Here is a 22862-nt window from a genome sequence, read left to right as displayed (position 1 = left end):
TTTGCCACTTAAGACCTATTTTGTACTCTGTTGTACAACGATGTCATGCGCAACTAGCGAAAAAAAGCCCAAACTTTAAAAGCCTAATACTCCACCACTGGTCTAGTTAGGTTGGTTTGGGCGTTCTTAGTTACTGTGTGGCTGACAGGGAAATAGATGCAATGAATGTACGCACGCACGCACGCACGCACGCACGCACGCACGCACGCACGCACGCACGCACGCACTTTCAATGTTGATGTCAGCTAATATTTGATAGAGAGAGAGAGAGAGAAAGTAAATTAAAAGACACACCCCTTGTTTGTGTGAACTCACAAATGTTAGTTTGTGAGTAGTTTGTGAGTAGTTTGTGAGTAGTGTGTGAGAGAGAGAGAGAGAGAGAGAGAGAGAGAGAGAGAGAGAGAGAGAGAGAGAGAGAGAGAGAGAGTTGAGGTTCCTAGACATGACAGAGGGGATCTCGGGTCATTATTAGATCAGTGATTTTCAACACTTTTCATATCAAGGTCCATTATCTATTGGGCATTTGAGCCACGGAGCCACCGTTTGATGAGATTTAGCCTCTCAGACCCAAAACTTTAGAATATTTTGTTATCGTTGGATAAAGATTTTGTCCACAATTCCATCCATGCTGTATTGATGTTGGTACTGTACCATAGGAGAGATAACAGGCAAACGTTGATCAAAATAAAAAATATTTTTAAGTAATGCAGATGTTTAACACTTATTTAACTCTTGAGAGCGTAAAATGAAACCAAATGGACCCATAAGGGTCCATTTGGTTTCATTTTACGCTCTCAAGAGTTAAAGATCTAATAAGAGTCCATTTGGTTACCAACTCTCCATCATTTAGCTGGGGACCACCTGGAACCCCCTCAAGTGACCACTTGGTGGTCCCCGGACCACTGGTTGAGAACCACTGCATTAGACCAATAAGAGAGAAGCAGCATTCAGTAGATTTTCACTCTGGTAAAAAGACCACCATCACACATGATCATGTGTGTTGTTTGATACGCATTAAGACCAGAGAGTCTTCAACGTTCTTTTCAAGCCAAGGACCCCTTAGCTGAGAGAGAGATGAAGCAGGGACCCCCACTACATATTGTATAACACTGCAGATTAAACATTTTTCATAGATTTCATAGATAGCTTCATTTGCTTCATTGACAGCAACTATCATTGTGTAGTGTTGTGTTGGATTCACGTTCATGTGTATTTATTTAACAGTTAACCACTTAAAGCCTCAATCTTAGAAAACTTGGACTTGGTCGGCTCTTTCTTCCCCTCTACACCAAACGTCAAGCCAAAGTGCAGTAACTATACGAAAAAAAAGGGGGGGAAAATCAATGAAAAATTGGTTTAAAAGTGATTCAACTGGTCAGCCAAATGAGATATAGGCATATAAGTGATATAACACTAATTGTACCTCTGTTCTTGAGGTAATTGTTTATCCCCCCAAAATCACCAAGGCTAATATGACCTTTGGGACACACACATACTGTAAGTCACTGCACTTTGTCTTTGTAGGACAGAGATGATCTACAATCAGATATTGTAGATCGGCTATTTTCGGCAAATGTTTCCCTCAGGATAGGGACGCCAGTGGTTAATTTGAAAATAAGAAAAAAAAAGAGTAACTCAGTCTGAGGACCCCCTAGGGGTCCCGGGCCCCCTGTTGAAGACCCCTGCACTAGACCACAGGACAGAGGTGATTCTATGAGAACTTTAGGCGGTCTCAGCCCCTTCTATAGGCTGCTGGATAACAATGAATACATAACAACATTCATTACTACAACATACTGTACATTAAAACACCCCTTCCACAGAAACCCTCAGTGTTCATTTAACTCTGTGAGAGTGTACACATGACGGGTCCATTTGGTTCCTAACTATCATTCATTTAGCTGGGGACCCCCTGGAACCCCCTCTGGTTCCCCACGTGGAGAACCTCGTGCCCTCCTCTGTTAGTACTTCCTGATCGCTTATTAAGATGATCATCTCTCTGTGGATTGTTTGTTGTTTGTTCAGAAAGAACTGGGATAAAGGTTATACACACAGACACAATCAATACGTAGTCGTGTGTGTGTGTGTGTGTGTGTGTGTGTGTGTGTGTGTGTGTGTGTGTGTGGCGTGTGCGTGTGCGTGAGTGTGCGTGTGCGTGTGTGTGCGCACATACATGCATGCAGTGTTATGCAAGGAGGAATGAACATAAACATGCTTGATTGGATGCCGAGGAGGAAGTGAAGGTAAAACATGTTTGGTTGTAACTCTGCTACTCGAACAGTCATTATGTCAAACCTCTATAGGTTTATAGACATGCAGTAAATCACAATATATTGTTTGACGGTCATGTAATGTCTTCCCCCCAGAAGCAAAGATTTGAGTTGAAAATGTTCGCTTAGAAAATATATATATTCAAAGGTTTGCACAAAAGTTTTTTTTTAAATAGCAGATCTACAAGCTCATAGCACGGCACTCAGTGCCGCGCTATGAGCTTGTAGATCTGCTATTTTTGAATAGCCAAAGTATAAAAGGTTACAATTATTGTGACGCTATATTTTACATTTATATATTATACATTTTGCTGGGGACCCCCTGGAACCTGCCCCAAGGACCCCTTGGGGTCCCCGGACCCCACTTTGAGAACCAGTGGTCTAGGACTCTCCAAAATCAGGATCAGTATCAGACCCAAATATCTGGCATCGGTCAGGCTTTTGTGTTTAGTCTTAAGTATCTTGCCTGGCAAGTATCTTGCCTGGCAAGTTAATCACTCGAATCCTTGAAAATTGCTGATTCACAAGCTCACATTGCATTGCAATGTGACACACTGTGAGTTTGTAGATCGGATATTCTGTTGATCTCCAATAGCTCTAATCAAAGCCAACTCAATGAAAGGCTTTTAATGTTTTTTTTATTACCACAAGCAGGGAGTAACAACAAATCTTTATTACAGCAATACATAAATCCTTATTATAAATCCTACCTAATCTTCTGGCTTCCTCAATTCCAACATTGATACACATGGTTATTGTTTTTTTATGATTCCTCCGAGAGCCTATGTGATGTATATGCCAGTAGATGTACTCAAGTACTGTACTTAAGTACAAAGTTGAGGTATTTTTTACTTTACTGGAGCATTTCCAATTTTCAGTACTTTTACTTCTACTCCACCACATCTCAGAGGCAAATATTATACTTTTCACTCCAATTATTTGAAAAGTTACTAGTTACTTTATAGATTTTGATTATTATTACAAAACATACATTAACCACTTCAGCCCTATAGACACATTTGGTCATTTGAAAATAGCCGATCTACTTGTAGATCTGCTAAAAGGTCATACATTCCATCAATTTCAACGGACAGTCTCAGTAACTAACTAACTAACTAACTAACTAACTAACTAACTAACTAACTAACTAACCATAGATGCTTTTCACAACTCACATTTCCAGAATGAGAACATGTTTATAAACAACATTCCTGTTCAGTTCTTGTCAAACCTGTCAAACAATGAACAGGTATGTATACAGTAGGTTAGCTCAGGTCAATAGCGTTAGAAGGAGTTCTCCTTAAGGCTATGGGACTTTTGATCCTTTGCGCACACACACACACACACACACACCACAGGCCGAGCAGCCTCTCGTCTGTAGTAAAAAAAAAAATATATATACACTTTTATGGAGTTGAAAGCCAACTCTACTAAGTGGGAACACTCTGAGCCCCTCACCTCACGACTAAAATACACTTTTTGGCCAGAAAATAAAATATTTCACCGGAAGGAAAAATATGCTCAGTAGGAAAATTCCATCGATCAGATCTGTAGAGGGCGCAGTGGAGTAACCAAAACAAGTTTTTCCTTCCGGTAAAACCTTTTTTTTTCTGGCCAAAAAGTGTACTGAAAATTGGAAATACTCCAGTATAAGTACCTCAAAATTGTACTTAAGTTAGACAGCTGCAGCTAATAACGTCAATCATTTCTGAGAGAGAAAGAGAGACAGCGACAGAGACAGAGAGAGACAGAGAGAAACAGAGACAGAGACAGAGACAGACAGACAGACAGACAGACAGACAGACAGACAGGCAGGCAGACAGACAGACAGACAGACAGACAGACAGACAGACAGACAGACAGACAGACAGACAGACAGACAGACAGACAGACAGACAGACAGACAGACAGACAGACAGACAGAGCACGGCATGTGGGTTACGATGAAAATGCTACCTGCCATTAAAGGTGCATTGCCACACACTGACTGGATTAAATGTGTACAGTGTAATAGATGAGCATAATCATGTGTGATCATTGTGAATGTCAGGGTTTCAAACCATGGCAGACACACAATAAAAGTTCATGGGTGTTTATTCAAAACAAGGGGACAATAAGGGGGGCAATTAAGGTGGCATGAAGCACCCAGCTGGAGAGGATGAGGTGAGCGGGCAGGTGAGCGCCAGGGCAAGGCGGCAGACAGGTATACATGCAGACAGACAGACAGGTATGCATGCAGACAGACAGACAGACAGGTATGCATGCAGACAGACAGACAGGTATGCATGCAGGCAGACAGACAGGTATGCATGCAGACAGGCAGACCGGTATACATGCAGACAGGCAGACAGGTATGCATGCAGGCAGACAGACAGACAGACAGGTATGCATGCAGTCAGAGGTTGAGTACAGGTAGAAACACACAGGGCAGGGGGGGTCATTTGGGGTCCCAGCATTCACATTTAACCTCACATTAAGCACCTATAGGCTCATTCGCAAATGGCCCGAAATGTATATAGGGCTGAAGTGGTTAATGTATGTTTTGTAATAATAATCTAAATCTGCAAAGTAACTATTAAAGTCCTCTAAAGTTTACTTTAGAGGACTAAGTAAATGTACTTAGTTACTTTACACCACTGGTGAGGGCTGATGAGCTGATGGCAGGTTGATGGAAACGAGGAGACTGGAAACAGGTGTGCCAAGCTGGTTCACTGGAAGCCACGCCTACCTACACACACACACACCCACCCACACACACACCCACCCACCCACACACACACACACACCCACCCACCCACCCGCACGCACGCACGCACGCACGCACGCACACACACACACACACACACACACACACACACACACACACACACACACACACACACACACACGTAAACACAGACAGAGACAGATAGACAAACCAGGGACTGTGACACTGAAAGGTTAAGGAAACTCCTCAATTTACTTACAGGTAAAATACACAGTAAAATCACCAGTGTTCATTTATCAATTTCTAACTCTTGAGAGGGTACAAATGTAAGGGAAATGGACCCATATTATGGGTCCATTTTGGTTACATTTGTACTCTCTCTGAGTTAAACCAACACTCAGGGCTCTACTGTGCACAGGGGAATTGAATCACTTCTCTCCAAGGAAATGTAATCTCATTATAATTCAATGACATTGGCATGAATGCTGCCTAAACAACTTAATATAAAGAAACATTGAATAATAATATAATGAAGGGGAAAAGAATTGTGTGGACCTTTTTGTGCCAAGGACCCCCAAATTGTTATATATTTGGCCACGGACCCTCATCTAAAAATGTTTTGTGCCAGTGACCCCCAGAAGGGAAGATATGTGTAAAGATTTTTCAAAAATAGCAGTATAATCTGCTATTTTTGAATAGCCATGTATAAATGTACAAAGTGAGTACAATAATTGTGATGCTGTATTAACACATTTTGCTGGGGACCCCCTGGAACCAAGCACCCCTGGGGGTCCCCAGACTCCACTTTGAGAACGACTAGCCTACTGTATTCTTTCTCTTTTTATGGTTAATATATATACATGTTTTACTGTATTCTTTCTTCTTCTTGCAGTCTTGGGATATTTTCTTCCGCAACGCCAACGCAGGGGCTCCACCCGGGGCAGCCTATCAGAGCCCTCCGCCGCTGGGCGGGGCCGCTCAGGGATTGGTCGGCTCCCAGCAGGCTCTGGCGAGGTCACAGCCCAACGTGGAGAAGCTGGTGGAGGATCACCTGGCTGTACAGACACTCATACGAGCCTATCAGGTGAATTACACTGTATATCAGTACAGACACTCATACGAGCCTATCAGGTGAATTACACTGTATATCAATATTCAAGATTCAAGAGATTTATTGTCACAAGGATGTACAGTACGAGTAAATGCACTGTGAAAAACGTAGGTTGGGGTGCTCCATAATACACAATACAAAAATACAAAAATAGCAATACTAAACTTATTAACTCTCTCAGTGCCACGCCCCGAGATATCCCGAGTTTTTCCCGAGTACCCTCAGTGCCAGCACGAGAAATCCCGAGTTTTTACTTTTGACTGTGGTCGCGCTATACTGTTTATTTTTCATGATCACTTTCGCTTCCTGACTCCTTCAGACTCATTGGGTTCCGGTTTCATGACGCAGATTCCGTTTCCGGTTCTAATTGTTTTTCCCGCGATCATTTTTGGCCAGAATAGGGAAAGTCACGTTTTTTCACACGGTATAAAAAACAAACGGAGAGGTCCACGTCTACTCTCTTGGGTCTGGGTGACGATCAGTCATCGTAGTCGTGTATCACATCGTAATTTAGCCCGATCAACGATTGTCAAAAATGTCAACATCCGGTTATGACCGGATATGACGTGAGCCTGTTTGGGAGGGGGCGAGTGAGCCAGCGAGATCATCAATGTGTCGATTTGTTGCTCTCTACTGGTAGAACTGTATTATGGGTTTAAAACCCCAATCAGATCATTTATTTGAATGAAAAATTACAAAATTAAAAAATTAAAAAAAACTCAAATTGCTGGCACTGGGGGAGTACTTTATGAAAATACTCTTGGCACTGAAAGAGTTAACAGCCCTAAGTTCAAAACAGTTAAAAAACCCAGATCAGCATGCAATGCACAAAAGACGTTCATTGTTTTTTTGTTCTTATTTAGCAGCTTATTCCTGGCCACGCCCACCAGGTAGAGTAGGGGGGGGGGGGGGGAGCCCCATATCAAGTGGTTTCCTGTTTACCAGCGTTGCCATGCATGTCTGCTTATAATAAGCGACTTTGGGCTTGTTTCTAAAGTGTAGTTGCTTATTTGGGCTGCTTCTATAATGTTTTTTAAACCAGTGGTTCCAACATTCTTTCACGTCAAGTTCCCCGAGATTAATATTTATTTGCCTGCGGACCCCCATGTGAAAATATTGTTCCCAGGGACCCCTACAAGATTTGTGTTCAAATGTTTCAAAAGATATTAGAAAAAAAAGAAAAATCCCCCAAATATTGTTTGAAAATAGCAGATCTACAGCTCAAAACATGTCGCGATGTGACGCGTTGTGAGCTTGTAGATCTGCTATTTTCAAATATCCGATGTAAAGTGGTAAACACTTAGCCTAGTCGCTTCTTTTGGGCTTGTTTTTATAGAAGCGGCCGCTTGTTTCTCTTGCCAAATCTGGCAACACACTGATTACCTGTATTACACCTTGTAGCCTACTAGGGAGGAAGTGAACACAGATATTGAATGAAGCAGCTGATAAGGGCAATGGCGCTGCCCAGGAGAAGGCCAAGAATAGTCCATATTCACACGGTGGCCATTTTGGAATTTAACATTGCGTTGCTGTGGCAACTGGGGTGGCATTTCATTGAATTAATGGCAATATGGCCGCCGTGTGAATATGGTCTATAAGGTGTATATATAGCCTGGGGGAGGAAACTGTTCCTCAGTCTGCCTGTGCCAGCTTTGAGGCTCTGATACCTCTTCCCTGATGGCAACAGTTTGAACAGACTGTGATGGGGGGGACAGACACAAACACACTGAACACTGCTGCTCTGTGTTCAGGTACGTGGACACCACATGGCCAAGCTGGACCCCCTGGACATCAGCTGTGTGGACTTTGACGACGCCCCCTGTAGTTTCCAGAACGTTGGTGAGAAACACGAACCCACTTTATATGTATTCACTTTGTCTTCTCTCTTCTCTCTCTCTCTCCTCAAATTAAAGGATAGAACCTGAATGAATGAGTGAAGAACTCCACTGCATGATACAATTAAGCAATTAAGATCCCATCATGATCTGTGGCATGTATACAAATAATTAGATAATGAGATCTAATTGACTGTGAATCAGGGGTTTTCTAAGGTCACTGTTCCTATTGAAACACTATCCAGTTGAGCAGCTCTTTATGACTCAAGCTCCTGCCAGCCATGTTTTATTTAGGATACATAAGGACAACTTATAGGCCTATCTGTTTCCATTTAATAAGATAAGATAAATGTGTGTTTGATCCCTGGAGGAGGAAGTAATAACACACCACTTTCTATGACCTTCAGAACATGAGCAAGTAGGCTACTTGAGAAACGCTTCAGTGCGATTTCTCAAGTTGCTTTTATCACTTTGCCATGTGTTGTGAATTTGTAAATCGGCTATTTTCAGTGAAGAGATTTGGTGTAGAGGGAAAAAATCACACCCTGTGTGAAGTGGGCGGTGTCTTGCTAGCTAATCACAATACTGAATGGAGTCAACCAATCATGTACAAAAAAGAAATACATTTATTGAAACACTCTTTATGATGGAAGAAACCATAACTTAAAAAAAAAGAACTTATGTTTTTTTTTAAAGTTATGGTTTCTTATATAGGGCTATGCACATGTGTCATGAGACACTGGCCAATCACAGTCCTGAATAGACTGTGATTGGCCAATCACGGTGCAGGGTTAGGCGGGGTACATTTTTGTACATTTTTGGCCAATCACAGCGCAGGATTTGTTGTACAAATATCCAAACCTCACTTATAGGGGCGGTTTCACCGCCCAAAAAAGAGGGGGGCCAAATTAAGTTTAGACCCCTGGGGAGAAGTTACATAGTGATGCTTTAACACTTGCCCTACAGTTAAGTGGTTAGGTGTCGTAGTAGTACTATGATTTGTTGTTTTAACGTTGCGTAGTGAAGCTTTGTTCACGGAGACCATTCAAAGTGCTTTGTTGCGCACCGTTGTGAATAGGAATGTTCAGGTGCAAAATGCATGGCTATACACACACATCTCCACCTCCCAACACTGTTAGCCAGCTATGGACCGCTCTTATCACACCTTTTTATGAAGGTTCAAGGCTCAGAACAAACAGGAGAGCATGTGTGTATTGTGTGTATGTATTGTGCGTATGGGCGTTTTGTGTGCATGCGTGCGTTATTATGGTGTGTGTGTGTACAGTATTGTGTGCTCTATAATGAAAGGGACGGCCGCATGCAGTCAAAGGCAGCTAATTGTCATGACGTGTAATGGGATGTTTCTACAGTTCATTGTGTTGTGTTGTGGGTGGGGGGGCACTCTCAACCAGTGGTGCAACGTAACTAAGTACATTTACTCAAGTACTGTACTTAAGTACAGTTTTGAGGTACTTTTACTTTACTGGAGTATTTCCAATTGTCTATAATTTTACTTCTACTCCACTACATCAAGAGGCAAATATAGTACTTTTACTCCACTACAATTACTTGAAAACTTTAGTTACTAGTTACTTTGCAGATATAAATTATTACATCATAAAACATACATTAACCACTTTAGCCCTATTTTATACCTAGGCTATTTGAAAATAGCCGATCTACAAGCTCACAACGCGTCGCATCGCGACGCGTTGTGAGCTTGTAGATCTGCTATTTTCAAACATTTTAGTACTTTTAGTACTTTTACTTTTGGTACTTTAAGTACATTTTTATACCAATACTTTTGTACTTTTAGTCAAGTCAAATTAGAATTAGGTTTCGTTTGGTAACAGAGTACTTCTACATTGTCGTATTGATACTTTTACTTAAGTAACACATTTGAGTACTTTTCCCACCATTGAATAGGATGTTTCTACAGTTCATTGTGTTGTGTTGTGTTGTGTTGTGCCCCCCCCCCCCCCCCCCACCCACAACACAACACAACACAGCACAGCACAACAGGGTCAGTGAGTTGTGCGTTGGCCCGGTGGTGTAGAGGTCAGCTCTCAGGGCCGAGGCTGGACAAAAGGTTACTGGTTGTATGGAGGTAGAGTTCTTCTCTCAGAGAATTACATGACAAGCTGTGTGCAGCGAGTGACCCTACTTAGCAGTCATTCTTAGACGTTTTTAAAGGGACTACACCATGAATTTGAACTTTTTCCAAAAAAAAATTGTTTTTGGTCTCCCCTACCTCTCTTCTATCCCATAAAATACCCCAGTTTGAACACTCAGGCTTTCACAGCAAATCTGGGGTTTTCTGTAAATTGGTCTCAAAACAGGCCAAACTGATTTGTACCCTGACATGACGTCACGTCAGGGTACAATCCCTCCCGTTTTTCAGTTCCAACAAAAAAAAAAGAAAAAAAAAAAAGTTTTCTTATTTTATTTTTTTACTTTTTCCACACAAACCAGGAGATAACATGCATACAAACTGGCTCAATAGCGCCCCGTGCCAAACAGGACAATGTGGTATTGCAGGTGAAAGTGCTTTATAAGCCAGAGAGAAGTTAGTTGGAATGAGTATCTGAGACTTGATTTAGGCTCAAACCTTTTGAAAAACGTTTGAGGGACATAAACAATATGATATTAAATATATATATATTTTTTAATTCATGGTGTGGATCCTTTAACTCATTAAGACCTGAGGGCGATTCTACAAATACCTTCTAAATCAGTAGTTTCTCAGCAGTGTTGATTTCGTCGACTGAAACTATGACGAAAAATGTTGACTAAAATGTTAGTGAGGGATCTATAGTGGAGAAGAGATCCAGTAGAACTAAAAAGACAAGTCATTTTATGTTTGGTTGTGCTCGGGTGTTGTGCTCTGAAAATAGCAGATCTAGCGCGACGCGTTGTGAGCTTGTAGATCGGCTATTTTCAGCATGCAACCAAGTGTAAAATCAGCCGTCAAGGCACCGTCAAAATACATTTTAGTCGACTAAATCAACTATGGATTTTAGTCGACTAAAACTAGACAAAAACTAAAACATTTCAGATGACTAAAATATGACTGAAACTAAATGGAATTTTATTCAAAAGACAATGACTAAAACTAAATCAAAATTGGCTGTCAAAATGTATTTGGCCGCGGACACTCCTATCTGAAAATGTGTTGTGCCAGGGTACCAGAAGAGAAGATTTGTGTTAACAAATTCAAAATGTGTATGTACTGTACAAGCGCGCAGCGCGCCATTAAGTGACACGCTGTGAGCTTGTATATCTGCTATATCTTTGAGAACCACTGTTAAACCACTGTTCTAAACGATTTTTATCTCTCCAATCTGCACAGTAAAATCATCATCAGTGTTATCTTACACCTGGCACAAAGTCAGAGCTATAGTTTACTAACAGAGCAGTGGTTGTTTTCATGCCACGTGGTGAACGTGTGCCTGTGGGTGTGTGTGTGTTGGTCATAACATGAGGTGAGCTGCTGGCTCACTGTCGGTGCATTGCTGTCTTACTGTTACTGTATTGGTGGAGCGACAAGTCAGAAATGATTGTGCCTTCTTAGACCACCTCTCTGTCCTGGTCTAAAGTCTCAGTGCAGCATGTCCCTGTTATTTAAAGAACACATCAGATACTAGGTTGACCCATATACAGTAAGCACACACTGCTGGCAATCAAAATCCATCAGAATTGAACACGACACTCACATGGTAGATGATGACATGGCTGAGAGAGGTTGACAAACTAATGAAAGGTCAGATTGTATCCTTATTACATACTGCTTGGAGGGACCAAAAAAAACCACAATGCTTCTTTTCATGGTCAGAAACGGAAGATGGACCTATTTTTTTCAAGTACTTGATTTTAGCTTTATTTATATCATTACTAGATTTTCAGATCGATTAAATCTAGTCCTATACGGAGGTTTTCAGAGATTTTCAGATTTCTTGAGAAAAGTTTGAGAACCACTGATATTATAGCAACATAAGTTTTTTGGGGGGTGAGGGAAGAGAGAAAAGGTGATGGTTTATTTAAGACTTTCTTTATCTGTCTCTGCACAATGTAGGCTAGTGTAACAGCTCGTCAATATCTCCATGTCTGGTCTCTGAAGCATGGAGCGCACAGAGTCCCTGTTGCCTTACGTAATGATAGCAGTGAGTGGTGTCACATCCAGTACAACTGACCTGTGTTCAGGGGAGGGAAGCCGGGCGGGGAGGGGGGATAATTGTCACCGTACGTAATCCTATACGGGCTGGGGGGGGGGCGGAGCCTGTCAGTAGGGAGTGTTGGGCGGGAGGAGTAGGACGAAGGCTCCAAGTCCTCCCGGTGGGGGCTCCTCACTGGCAGGTGAGTCGGTAGGATACGACAGCAGTGACAACACAGACGTGAGTGTGGGGAGGAATTAATAAAAAAAAAGAAGAAACAAACAAAAAAAGAAATACTCTAAAACAGGGGTGTTCAACGTTTTCAGGCCAAGGACCCCCTAGCTGAGAGAGAGATGAAGCAGGGACCCCCTACTCTATATTGTATAAACTTGTGTTTCAGATTAAAGTTTTTTTTCCCTCTACACCTATAGCCTCTTTGCCAAAAATAGCCGATCTACAAGCTTGTAGATCGGCTATTTTTGGGTCATGTTCCCCTCAGAAAAGGAATTTTAGGATTCAAGGTTAATGCAAAAAAAACTAAATCCTATCGCACAAAGATTTGGCGGACCCCCTATAGTAGCTCTGAGGACCCCCTAGGGCTCCCGGACCCCCTGTTGAAGACCCCTGCTCTAAATCAAAATCCAAAATCATTGTACGGGAGCAGAACAATGTGATGTAATGGTGTCAGGAGACGACTGGGGAAACGATAGGAAAGCTTTCCGTTCACCACCAAACATCAAGTGCAAACAGGAGGTGGAACACATCTCCTCTGTGTCTCTGCTGCTGTTTCTGGCAGATCTGGGGCATGAGGTTCAACATCACACCTTCCTCCTGTAATGTCTCCTCATTTATGTCCAACAGGACATCTGTGATATCTTCACATAGAAACTTCATAATGACTCGCTCATCCTCTTAGTTGGTGAGGAAGAACTGGAATAGTCTTCCTCCTACTGAGTTAAGAGAGAGCACCAATTATTTGACTTTCAAATTCAACCTTAAAGGAGAATTTTGGACTAAGGTTTTCTTACATTTTCTATGATGTTATGATATCTTAGGATGAATGGTACAGTAGAACATTTTCATAACTCCTTACAGGGTCTGCCACAGCTTAAAACGTGCGTGGATAGGCCTTGCGCTAAATCCCATATTTTAATAGTTTATTTTATTTTTGTTGTTGTGAGATCTGACGTTCATAGTGACAGAACACTATGAAATAAAAAAAAGAAACAGAAGTCTCGCTAGACGAGATTTCAATCTCAAGATTTCAATCTTGTCTAGCGAGACTTCTGTTTCTTTTTTTTTTTACAGTTCTCCTTTAACAAGAGACGGCTCAATTTGTCACGGCTGTAATTCTTAATTAATGTATTATACCGTAATTGTTCCATCTCCTGTTCTATGTTTAATTGTATTGATATGTCTATGTTTTGTATTGATAGTTACAGTATAGCACAATTTAAACAGCCGGCTCAGGGACTACAGATGAAAATGTAATTAGCTCTGTGCTAACTCTGGCTCATTTACGTTGATGTGAAAACTGAAAGTCCTCATGGTGAATAAATACATAAATAAATATAGGCCTGATAGCTATTGTTTTTTGACCCCTGTCAACTTAATTTAGCAAACAAAAGAAAAAAATGAAATGAAAATCACTTACACCACTCTGTCTGTCTGTCTGTCTGTCTAGTCTGTCTAGTGACAGACAGACTTGACAGACTTGACAGACTAGACTCTAGTCTGTCAAGTCTGTCAAGTCTGTCTGTCTGTCTGTCTGTCTGTCTGTCTGTGCACGCTACAACTTGTCTGTGCGGTTGTCCACCATGATGATCATGTCCCCATGTGTCACACACACAGGTGTCTATGGGCTGGAGGAGTCGGACCTGGACAAGGTATTCCGTCTGCCCACCACCACCTTCATTGGAGGCAGTGAGAGTGCTCTGCCTCTCAAAGAGATCATACACCGCCTAGAGGTACAACACACTTACTGCACCTTCACTCAACAACCCCAACCTCCAAAGAAAAACATTGGCATTATAGTCCAGCCGGTTTGGCCCATATATATCTGTCATTATTAGATTTTTTTTCCCCTTCTTTTACGGCAGCGTTACTGGCAATTATGTAGCCGATGTGACCCTTTAAAAAAGAAAAACACTTTCACCATGGTTTCCCCTATTCCCCTATGTAGATTGGCTATTTTCAATAGTTTGGGTCCCGGAGGAGACATCAAATTTCTCTTTTGGGTCTAAAGCTAAAAGGTTTGGAAACATATTGGGTCTAAATGGATCATTTCGGTCCTGTAACAGTAACTAACTACAAATGGAGCCAAATGGACCGTTACGGCTCCATTTGGTTCCATTTGCACACTCTCAGAGACATCAGAGTTACATTAACACTGAGGATTTTGCAGTACATGTACATTAAGGTCCCAGAGATTAAAAAGATTGCATCAAATGGGGGTCTGTGTTCTAATGCATCTTACACTGGGGTCCTTGAAATTCTAAATTCTAAATGTTCGGCACACATGCACTCCTGTAGATGGCGTACTGCCAGCACATCGGGGTAGAGTACATGTTCATCAACGACGTGGAGCAGTGCCAGTGGATCCGGCAGAAGTTCGAGACCCCCGGCGTGGTGATGCAGTTCACCCTGGAGGAGAAGAGACTGCTGCTGGACAGGATGATCCGCTCCACCAGGTCTGACTCTAGTGTCAATGCTCACTGTTCAAGATAGATAGATAGATAGATAGATAGATAGAGGGGGCCTGTTTGTTCAGAAGTCCTATACTTGTGGGGACAAAATTATCTCTGAGCCTGAGCCTGAAACATCGGCACTGTGTACCGTCGTCCTGATGGTAGAAGGCCGTATTGACTATATAACGGGTGCGTTCTAGCCCTAGTAATAGCTTTCCCCTTCCTAAGTACCCGGGTCTCATACATTGGCGTCATACTCTCAAGTTGCACCCCAACTATCTTGCTGGATACATTGATGATTTCATGGAGTTTGTTCTTATTAACCAATAAAGAGTCATATCGGGCAACAAAACAAAACGTTTATGCACTCTCCACAAAAGATTAACGGGCGAGTACCATTAGACTTTTCACAACGTTATACAGTCTCAGTCTGCTGACAGTCTGCTGATCAGTGTTGGAATTCCATGTCAGCTTGGAATCAATCTTTGTGCCCATAAGTACTTGTGTTCCTCCGCAGTTTCTACCTTATCCCCCATCAATGACTATTTGCTGGTGTGTATGAGCACCAGTCCTTATCAGTTTTGGGAGAAGTACACAGATTGTTTACTTAATAGTAATCGTGGGGCGACATCAAATTTCTCTGTTGGGTCTCGAGCTAAAAGGTTTGGGAGGCACTCGCTTACACTACTGATGGTGATTGCATTCCCAGAATACAGAACCTATAGGTTTAAGGGCCCGCTTTCTCTTAAATGATACAGTATTTCTTTACATACTTTGAACCAAAAGTCATTGACAAGAGAACAATCAAACATAGGGTGGAAATATGAACAGTCAGTAACATACAGTATTATTACTTTCAGCGTATCAGAGTTCAACTACTGTTCTGAGACAGAGATCCTTGTGTTTTCCTGCAGGTTCGAGGAGTTCCTCCAGAGGAAGTGGTCGTCAGAGAAGCGTTTTGGTCTGGAAGGATGTGAGTCTCTCATCCCGGCCCTAAAAACCATCATTGACAAGTCCAGTGAGAGTGGAGTGGAGAGCGTCATCATGGGCATGCCACACAGGTACTCGGAACACCTTCATCATGGGCATGCCACACAGGTACTCAGAACACCTTCATCATGGGCATGCCACACAGGTACTCAGAACACCTTTTATGCCCCATTTATACGCGGTTTGTGCGCTGGTGTCGCGCACCGAAAATAGTCAATGGACAAGCTCACAACGTTGCCCAGTACAACCACAGTCTTATATTGTTGGCCACCGAGAAGCTCCACTGTAGCATTTTGGAGTTCAGTGCCTTGCTCAAGGGCATTTCAGAGGTGTTGTTCCCCACCCAGATTTTTCCCGCCGGCAGGCACGTGCAGGAAATGAATGCAACTTTTACTATGGTGAAAGAAATTAAAATGCATTATTTTTATGCTCAAAGGCAGCATTCAAGAGAATCGCTTTTTCCACACTCTCATAAACTTGAAAGCAGCATTTTATGTTGAAAGCATTTCCCTCTGTAGAAATCCATGATGTACGCAACATCTCCTGTAAAGGCTAGATTATACTTAGTCGAGCACATCGCAATGCAACGTTTTGTGAGCTTGTATGTCGTCTATTTTCCGGCTACAAATGTCCAACAAAATTCCCCTTTTAAAGATGTCAGCACCTGCCCCTCTTAAAGGAGAATTTTGGACTAAGTTTTTCTTACCTTTTCTATGATGTTATGATCTCTTAGGATGAATGGTACAGTAGAAAAATGTCATAACTCCATCCCGGGTCCGCCACAGCTTAGAACGTCTAAGTCTCGCTAGACGAGATTGAAATCTCGAGATTTCAATCTCGTCTAGCGAGACTTCTGTTTTTTTGGGGGGGTTTTTTTGCACAGTGTTCCGTCACTATGAACGTCGGATCAAAAAAAAAAAACCTATTCAAATATGTGATCTAACGCAAGGCCTATCCGCGCACGTTTTAAGCTGTGGCGGACCCAGGATGGAGTTATGAAAATGTTCTACTGTACCATTCATCCTAAGATATCATAACATCATAGAAAAGGTAAGAAAAACTTAGTCCAAAATTCTCCTTTAACATCCTCTGTAGGCCTACAGTACATCCCTGCCTGCCCCGGTCCAGAGGATCGAACCGGGAGCCTCTCTGTCACAAATGCGTCTCTCTAACCTCTAGGCCACGCTGCCTTGCTGTGTGTTTCCACTAGGGGCAGACTGAACGTGTTGGCCAACGTGATCCGCAAGGAGCTGGACCAGATCTTCTGTCAGTTTGACTCCAAGCTGGAAGCTGCTGATGAGGTCTGAGCTCTGCTTCTTTCACATAACCTACCCTGGAACATCCTCACTGTTCATTTACTGTAACTCTTGGAGTGTACACATGGAACCAAATGGGTCCATTTGGTTCCATTTGTACACTTTTCTACAAATGTGTACAAACAGTTTTCTGAAAAACCTATGTTGCTATATCAGTGGTTCTCAAGGAACCCCAAAACTATATGTATTTGGCCCCCATCTTGTTCCGGGGACCCCCAGAAGTTTGAGTGAAAAAAAAGATATTCTATATATTCAAAGATTTGCACAGATTTGGCAAAAATGGCAGATTACAAGCTCATAGTGCGGCACGAAGTGACACGCTATGAGCTTGTAGATCTGCTATTTTAAAATATTAGTATAAAATATGGTTAAAGTGGTTAAAATGATTGTGCTAAAATCTAAAACGACACAGATGCTTTCCCGGATTGAATGGGTTAAATTCACTCATTTTTGAGCCTCACTCACTCCATTGGTAAATGGTGTATATAGTGCCTTTTCCCAAGTTGCTTTACAAGGTGCATTATATTCACCCACACCATTCCTGCGTCTGGCAAAGGTTATTATAGTTTTGAAATGCCATTAGTTTATATTTGTAAGGGCCGACAGGGCCTCCTGTACTTTGACAGGGCCCTTGTATTGTACACGGACAGGGGCGAAAACATAGTCTCAGTCCGTCTATCCGTGTGTGTGTGTGTGTCATTCTGTAAGCAGCTAATCTCTGGCACCGTTGGATAGATCAGCGTGAAACTTTTCACACACACTCCCAGTAGCCATAAGGAAGAATCTCTTCCCTAATTGTTCAAATTGGCCTCATCATGGCACTGTAATAGCTACTCTTCGTACAGTAAAAAAGAAAAAGTGTTTTCTTTAAAACACACATTTTGCTACTTGTACTACAACTATTTGGTCAAATGCTCACCAACCCGATCGCCAGAGAACTAGTATACATTGCACGGATCCAGTGCACTTCATTCCGTGGATAGTCGCCTAGAAACCCCGAAATTGCCTGCATATGTACATCTCTCCCTTTGTGACAAAACCATTTCGGAGGCGCGCAGTCTCAAGGGAAGTGTCGCCACGTAAGGGGCCACCGAGCGAGCTAAAGCGAGCGAGTTGCCGTCCCGAACGTTGCGACATTCCCTTGTGCCTACTCAGCGCCGTTTGAGTTATGTACCGATAGGCACAGAATCGTACATTTTGTTGTGGGGACTGCTCTGCTTCTGGGTTTTTCCGGGTTGCGACTGGTTACGCCCACCGTGGGACTCGGCGTACATATGCACGCAATTTCGGGGTTTCTAGGCGACTATCCACGGAATGAAGTGCACTGGATCCGTGCAATGTTACGGAGATCTCTGGCGATCAGGCTGTGCTCACGGTACACATTACCTCTGTGATCATGTGATCAAGACGTATGTCAGATTTTTAAGATTCCATTCCAAGTGGCTATGACTGCACGCCTCAGAGGAGCTCACTATTTCTGATTTAATTTTGTTTTGATATTTTCCTGATTCCAGTTGTGGTTACAGTAACTATAACAAGCTGTCCACCTTCCCCTCTCAGGGCTCTGGTGACGTTAAGTACCACTTGGGGATGTTTCACAGGCGGACCAACCGCGTCACGGACCGCAACATCACGCTGTCCCTGGTGGCCAACCCCTCCCACCTGGAGGCTGTGAACCCCGTGGTCCAAGGAAAGACCAAGGCTGAGCAGTTCTACTGTGGAGACACGGAGGGGAAGAGGGTAGGATCACTTCATCTTCATCCTCCTTTTGTAATGTACATACAGTCAGTGATGGAGGAAGTACTCACATTTTTTACTTAAGTATAGGTATCCATACCCTGTTGTAGAAATGGTCTGTTACAAGTACAAGCTCGGTATTCAAAATGTACTCGAGTAAAAGTACAAAAGTATTGGCATGAAAATATACTTAAACAAGTGAAAGTACTCATTATGCAAAAGGTTCCCATTTCACAAGTTTTCAAATGTATTTATATAAAGTGTAAAAAATGTCTACAAGCTCACAACGCATTAAAAAGCAAGGTGTTGTGAGCTTGTAGATCTGCTATTTTCCAATTGCCAAAGTATATAGGTCTGAAGTGCTTTTCTTTTAAATAATAATCAAAATCTACAAAGTAACTAGTAACTAAAGTTTTCAAATAATTATAGTGGAGTAAAAGGTACAAAAAAATCCTTTGAGATCAGGAAAATTATTAAAATTAGAAATACTCCAGTAATGTTAAAATACCACAAAATTGTACTTAAGTACAGCACTTGAGTAAATATACTTAGTTACTTTCCACCACTGCATACAGTATTGTGCTGCATTGTCGCAGTTACAATGTCTGCAGCTGCGTCCAAAATCCACATACTTGTGTGTATAAGTAAAGTATATACTTTACATAAAGTACTCTTAATGTTCTGACATACTAATCATGTGGTATCCAACCACACATAATGTTAGGAAAGTGCCCCATCTGGAGGCCAGCAGATGGTGCTACACATAAATGTTCCATTGTCATCATTACAGCAGTTACACATTTATTTTATTTGACAGGTCCTCGCGTTCAACACACTTTGAGTTTCAGACCCCTAAGGGTCCATTTGGTCCTTAACTATCAGTTCAGCCAGATAACTCACAAATGGATTGAAACCAATATTTTATTCATAGAATGTAAATACAAGTGTGAATATTATATTTTATCTTGGCGTTCAGGCTCTGCTACATTGTTCTCCCTGCTCAGCACATTTAGACAACCATCATTAACCATCAAGAGCAGGGAGATAGATATATAGATAGATATATCTCTGCTGTCGGGCAGAAACCAGCTATGTCCAAAATATAAACTTTTCAGGAAATATATTATCATCACTTTACCCAAATACAGCTCAAGTGGAGTTGTGTCATGTTGGCTCACTGGAAACACTCTGCTACACCAGTGGGTCTCAAAGTGTGGTCCAGGGACCCTCATATGGTTCCTTGAGGGGGTTCCAAATGGCCCCTTACGGGTGTGTAACTCTGAGAGTTAAGGAGGTCCTTGAAATTTTACAGTTTGAGAACCACTGTGCTACACTAAATGGAACCGAGCCTTCATTGATATAATTGGTAACACCTGTGAAGGAAGTAAGGAAGAGGCCCAATTTCTATTCACCTGTTTCCTAGGCGCTGTGCTTTCCACTTCCTGTCGATTTGATCCAATGAAATCCAATGAAACTGGTCAGATGACCAATGATATCCAATGAAATCGACAGGAAGTGGAAAACACACAGCCTAGGAAACAGGTGAATACAATATGGCTGCTGTGAATAGAGCAACTGATTGCCACGCCAGCGTATGACGCGTGGGTCTTGGCTCAACACCGTTGTAGAGTGTAATAACACATCCATATACACCCACATAGTAATGAGCATGTGTGAAACCTCTCCAGTGTATCTGCCTGAACTAGCTAGCTCGCAAGCTACGCATCATCCATTCAGCTGGGGACCCCCTGGAGTGGAATGTACTGCAACCCTGTTTTTTTAACCATAAACTCTGTCACAAGAACATGTTATGTGGTAATGTTCCAGGTGATGTCGGTGCTGCTATAAAGGGTTTTCTCTCTGTGTGGTAATGTTCCAGGTGATGTCGGTGCTGCTCCACGGTGACGCAGCGTTCTCAGGCCAGGGCATCGTCTATGAGACCTTCCACCTGTCTGACCTGCCCTCCTACACCACCCATGGGACCATACATGTGGTGGTCAACAACCAGGTACACACACACACACACACACACACACACACACACACACACACACACACACACACACACACACACACACACACCTAAATGTACACCGAACCGATAAAAGCAAAAATATCTTCAAGCACTCAGTATATGGAATTAGTATTCCTCCAGTCCAGTTATTCTCAATCCTTTTCATTTCAGCAACCCCCGTTTTGATATGATTTTATAAATGTATTTATTTTTTATCTCTGGGACCCCAATCTACACTGTTAATTGTATTAAGAATCTACGACTCTTACACTCTCAGAGCTATAGACCCATGAGAGTCCATTTGGTTCCTAACTATCAATCATTTAGTCCAGGTCAGTGTTGATTTCGTCGAAGCGTTGTGAGCTTGTAGATCTGCTATTTTCAGCGTGCAACCAAGTGTAAAATCAGCCGTTACGACGCCATCAAAGCACCGCCAAAATACATTTTAGTCGACTAAATCAACTGTAGATTTAGACGACTATAATCTTATGATATGTAAATTATGTAGTCGACTAAACAACACTGTGTATCAGTAAAAGGAGTAAGTTTGTGGAGCTGTTGCGATAATGAATTGAGGAGGTGTAGATCGATCTTTGTCTTTAAAAAAATGTTTAAAACAAATATTATAAATAAGTATAAAGAGCTAGTGTGATCATGTATCATTTTGATTGTTATATAATGATATTGTATAATAGAAATAAAACAGAGAATAAAACAAAAAAAGATACAAAAAAAGATACAAAAAAGAAAGTAAAATGTATAACCATATGTGAACATGCATTGTATTATGAAGCCAAAACCTTTGTCCTGTTTTTCTCTGTATTATTTTTTCTTCTCCTTCTAATTTAACTTTTGTGAGAATTACATTGTTTTTCTTTGATTGTCATGGATGTATTCTATGTTGAAAGGGTAGGCAATATAAGCTATGTAGCTTCAGCCTATACTTTTTTTGGTCACAACTATGTCATGTATTATTGCTGCTGTTGTTTTAAGAAAATAGAGCATATTGTTTGCATAGTGTACAAATGACCAAAAATAAAAAACCTGCAAAGTGAAGTGAAAAAGTGACTAAAACTAGACAAAAACTAACGCTCTGCTCTTCTTCCCCCCACATTGTGTCCTCCATAGATCGGGTTCACCACAGACCCCAGGATGGCCCGCTCCTCTCCGTACCCCACAGACGTGGCCCGGGTGGTCAACGCCCCCATCTTCCACGTCAACGCGGACGACCCCGAGGCGGTGATGTATGTGTGCAACGTGGCGGCGGAGTGGAGGAACACCTTCCACAAAGACGTGGTCGTAGACCTGGTAAGCTTTCTATGGGGAGATGTCATTATGTGACCTAAGCTAGCTAATAATGAATCATTATAGTAATTCATTATTTCAATCACATAGAGATGGGGGGGGGGGGGGGTTGTGACGCGCAGCAAAGGTCGTCGTGAACGGGAGTCGAACCCGTGACACGCTGTCAGGCTTTGCAGCCTAGCCTATTTACTTTTTTATTTAACAGGGACAATGCACATTGATCAACATGTCAGTTATTCACGTCCATGTAAATGAGCCAGAGTTAGCCAGAGTTGGCTAATTTTCATCTGTAGTCCCTGAGCAGGCTGTTAAAAAGTGATATAGTTATCCATTCAAAAATACATCGTCAACAATACAAAACAAGTAGACATAGTACAGAAGACAGATACAGTAAAATATGAGAAGACACAGTGATTTAATGGAGCCGAAATTTACTCATGATTACAAATTTGGTTAGCTTTAAGCCATCTCTTAACTCTTTGACTGCCAGAGTATTTTCATAAAGTACTCCCCCAGTGCCAGCAATTTTCGTGTTTTTTTATTTTTATATTTTGAATTTTTCTCATGAAAATAATTTAAGGACACATAATTTAAAGACCCAGCACAAATCCGCCACTAGAGAGCAGCACATGACAGCTTGATCATGTCGTTGGGTCTCTCTCACCCTTCTTGATAGATTAGACAAGGAAAAACATGAAAACGGATGTGACGTCGTCCCAGATTGTTTTGATCGGCGAAA

The 22862-nt window shown here is 41.9% G+C and overlaps 1 protein-coding gene across 2 annotated transcripts in view; it reads left to right on the top strand.

The window, feature by feature from the left end:
- The window catches only part of LOC308077789 (2-oxoglutarate dehydrogenase complex component E1-like), a 41428-nt gene that overhangs the window by 3263 nt on the left and 15303 nt on the right, over positions 1-22862 (top strand). The window contains exons 4-12 of one of the 2 annotated variants that reach the window (XM_080418719.1): positions 5870-6061; positions 7840-7927; positions 13926-14041; positions 14607-14764; positions 15676-15822; positions 16962-17052; positions 18628-18807; positions 20684-20812; positions 21947-22126. In XM_080418719.1, the coding sequence (XP_080274845.1) occupies positions 5870-6061; positions 7840-7927; positions 13926-14041; positions 14607-14764; positions 15676-15822; positions 16962-17052; positions 18628-18807; positions 20684-20812; positions 21947-22126 (1281 nt within the window). Of the gene's footprint in view, positions 1-5869; positions 6062-6093; positions 6109-7839; positions 7928-13925; positions 14042-14606; positions 14765-15675; positions 15823-16961; positions 17053-18627; positions 18808-20683; positions 20813-21946; positions 22127-22862 lie in introns of those variants that run through there. The other variant, XM_080418720.1, reaches the window with a different exon arrangement.

This window comes from Gymnoscopelus braueri (assembly GCF_963280865.1).
Source record: "Gymnoscopelus braueri genome assembly, chromosome: 22".
Lineage (NCBI taxonomy): Eukaryota > Metazoa > Chordata > Actinopteri > Myctophiformes > Myctophidae > Gymnoscopelus > Gymnoscopelus braueri.
This window is presented reverse-complemented; position numbering and strand designations above follow the sequence as displayed.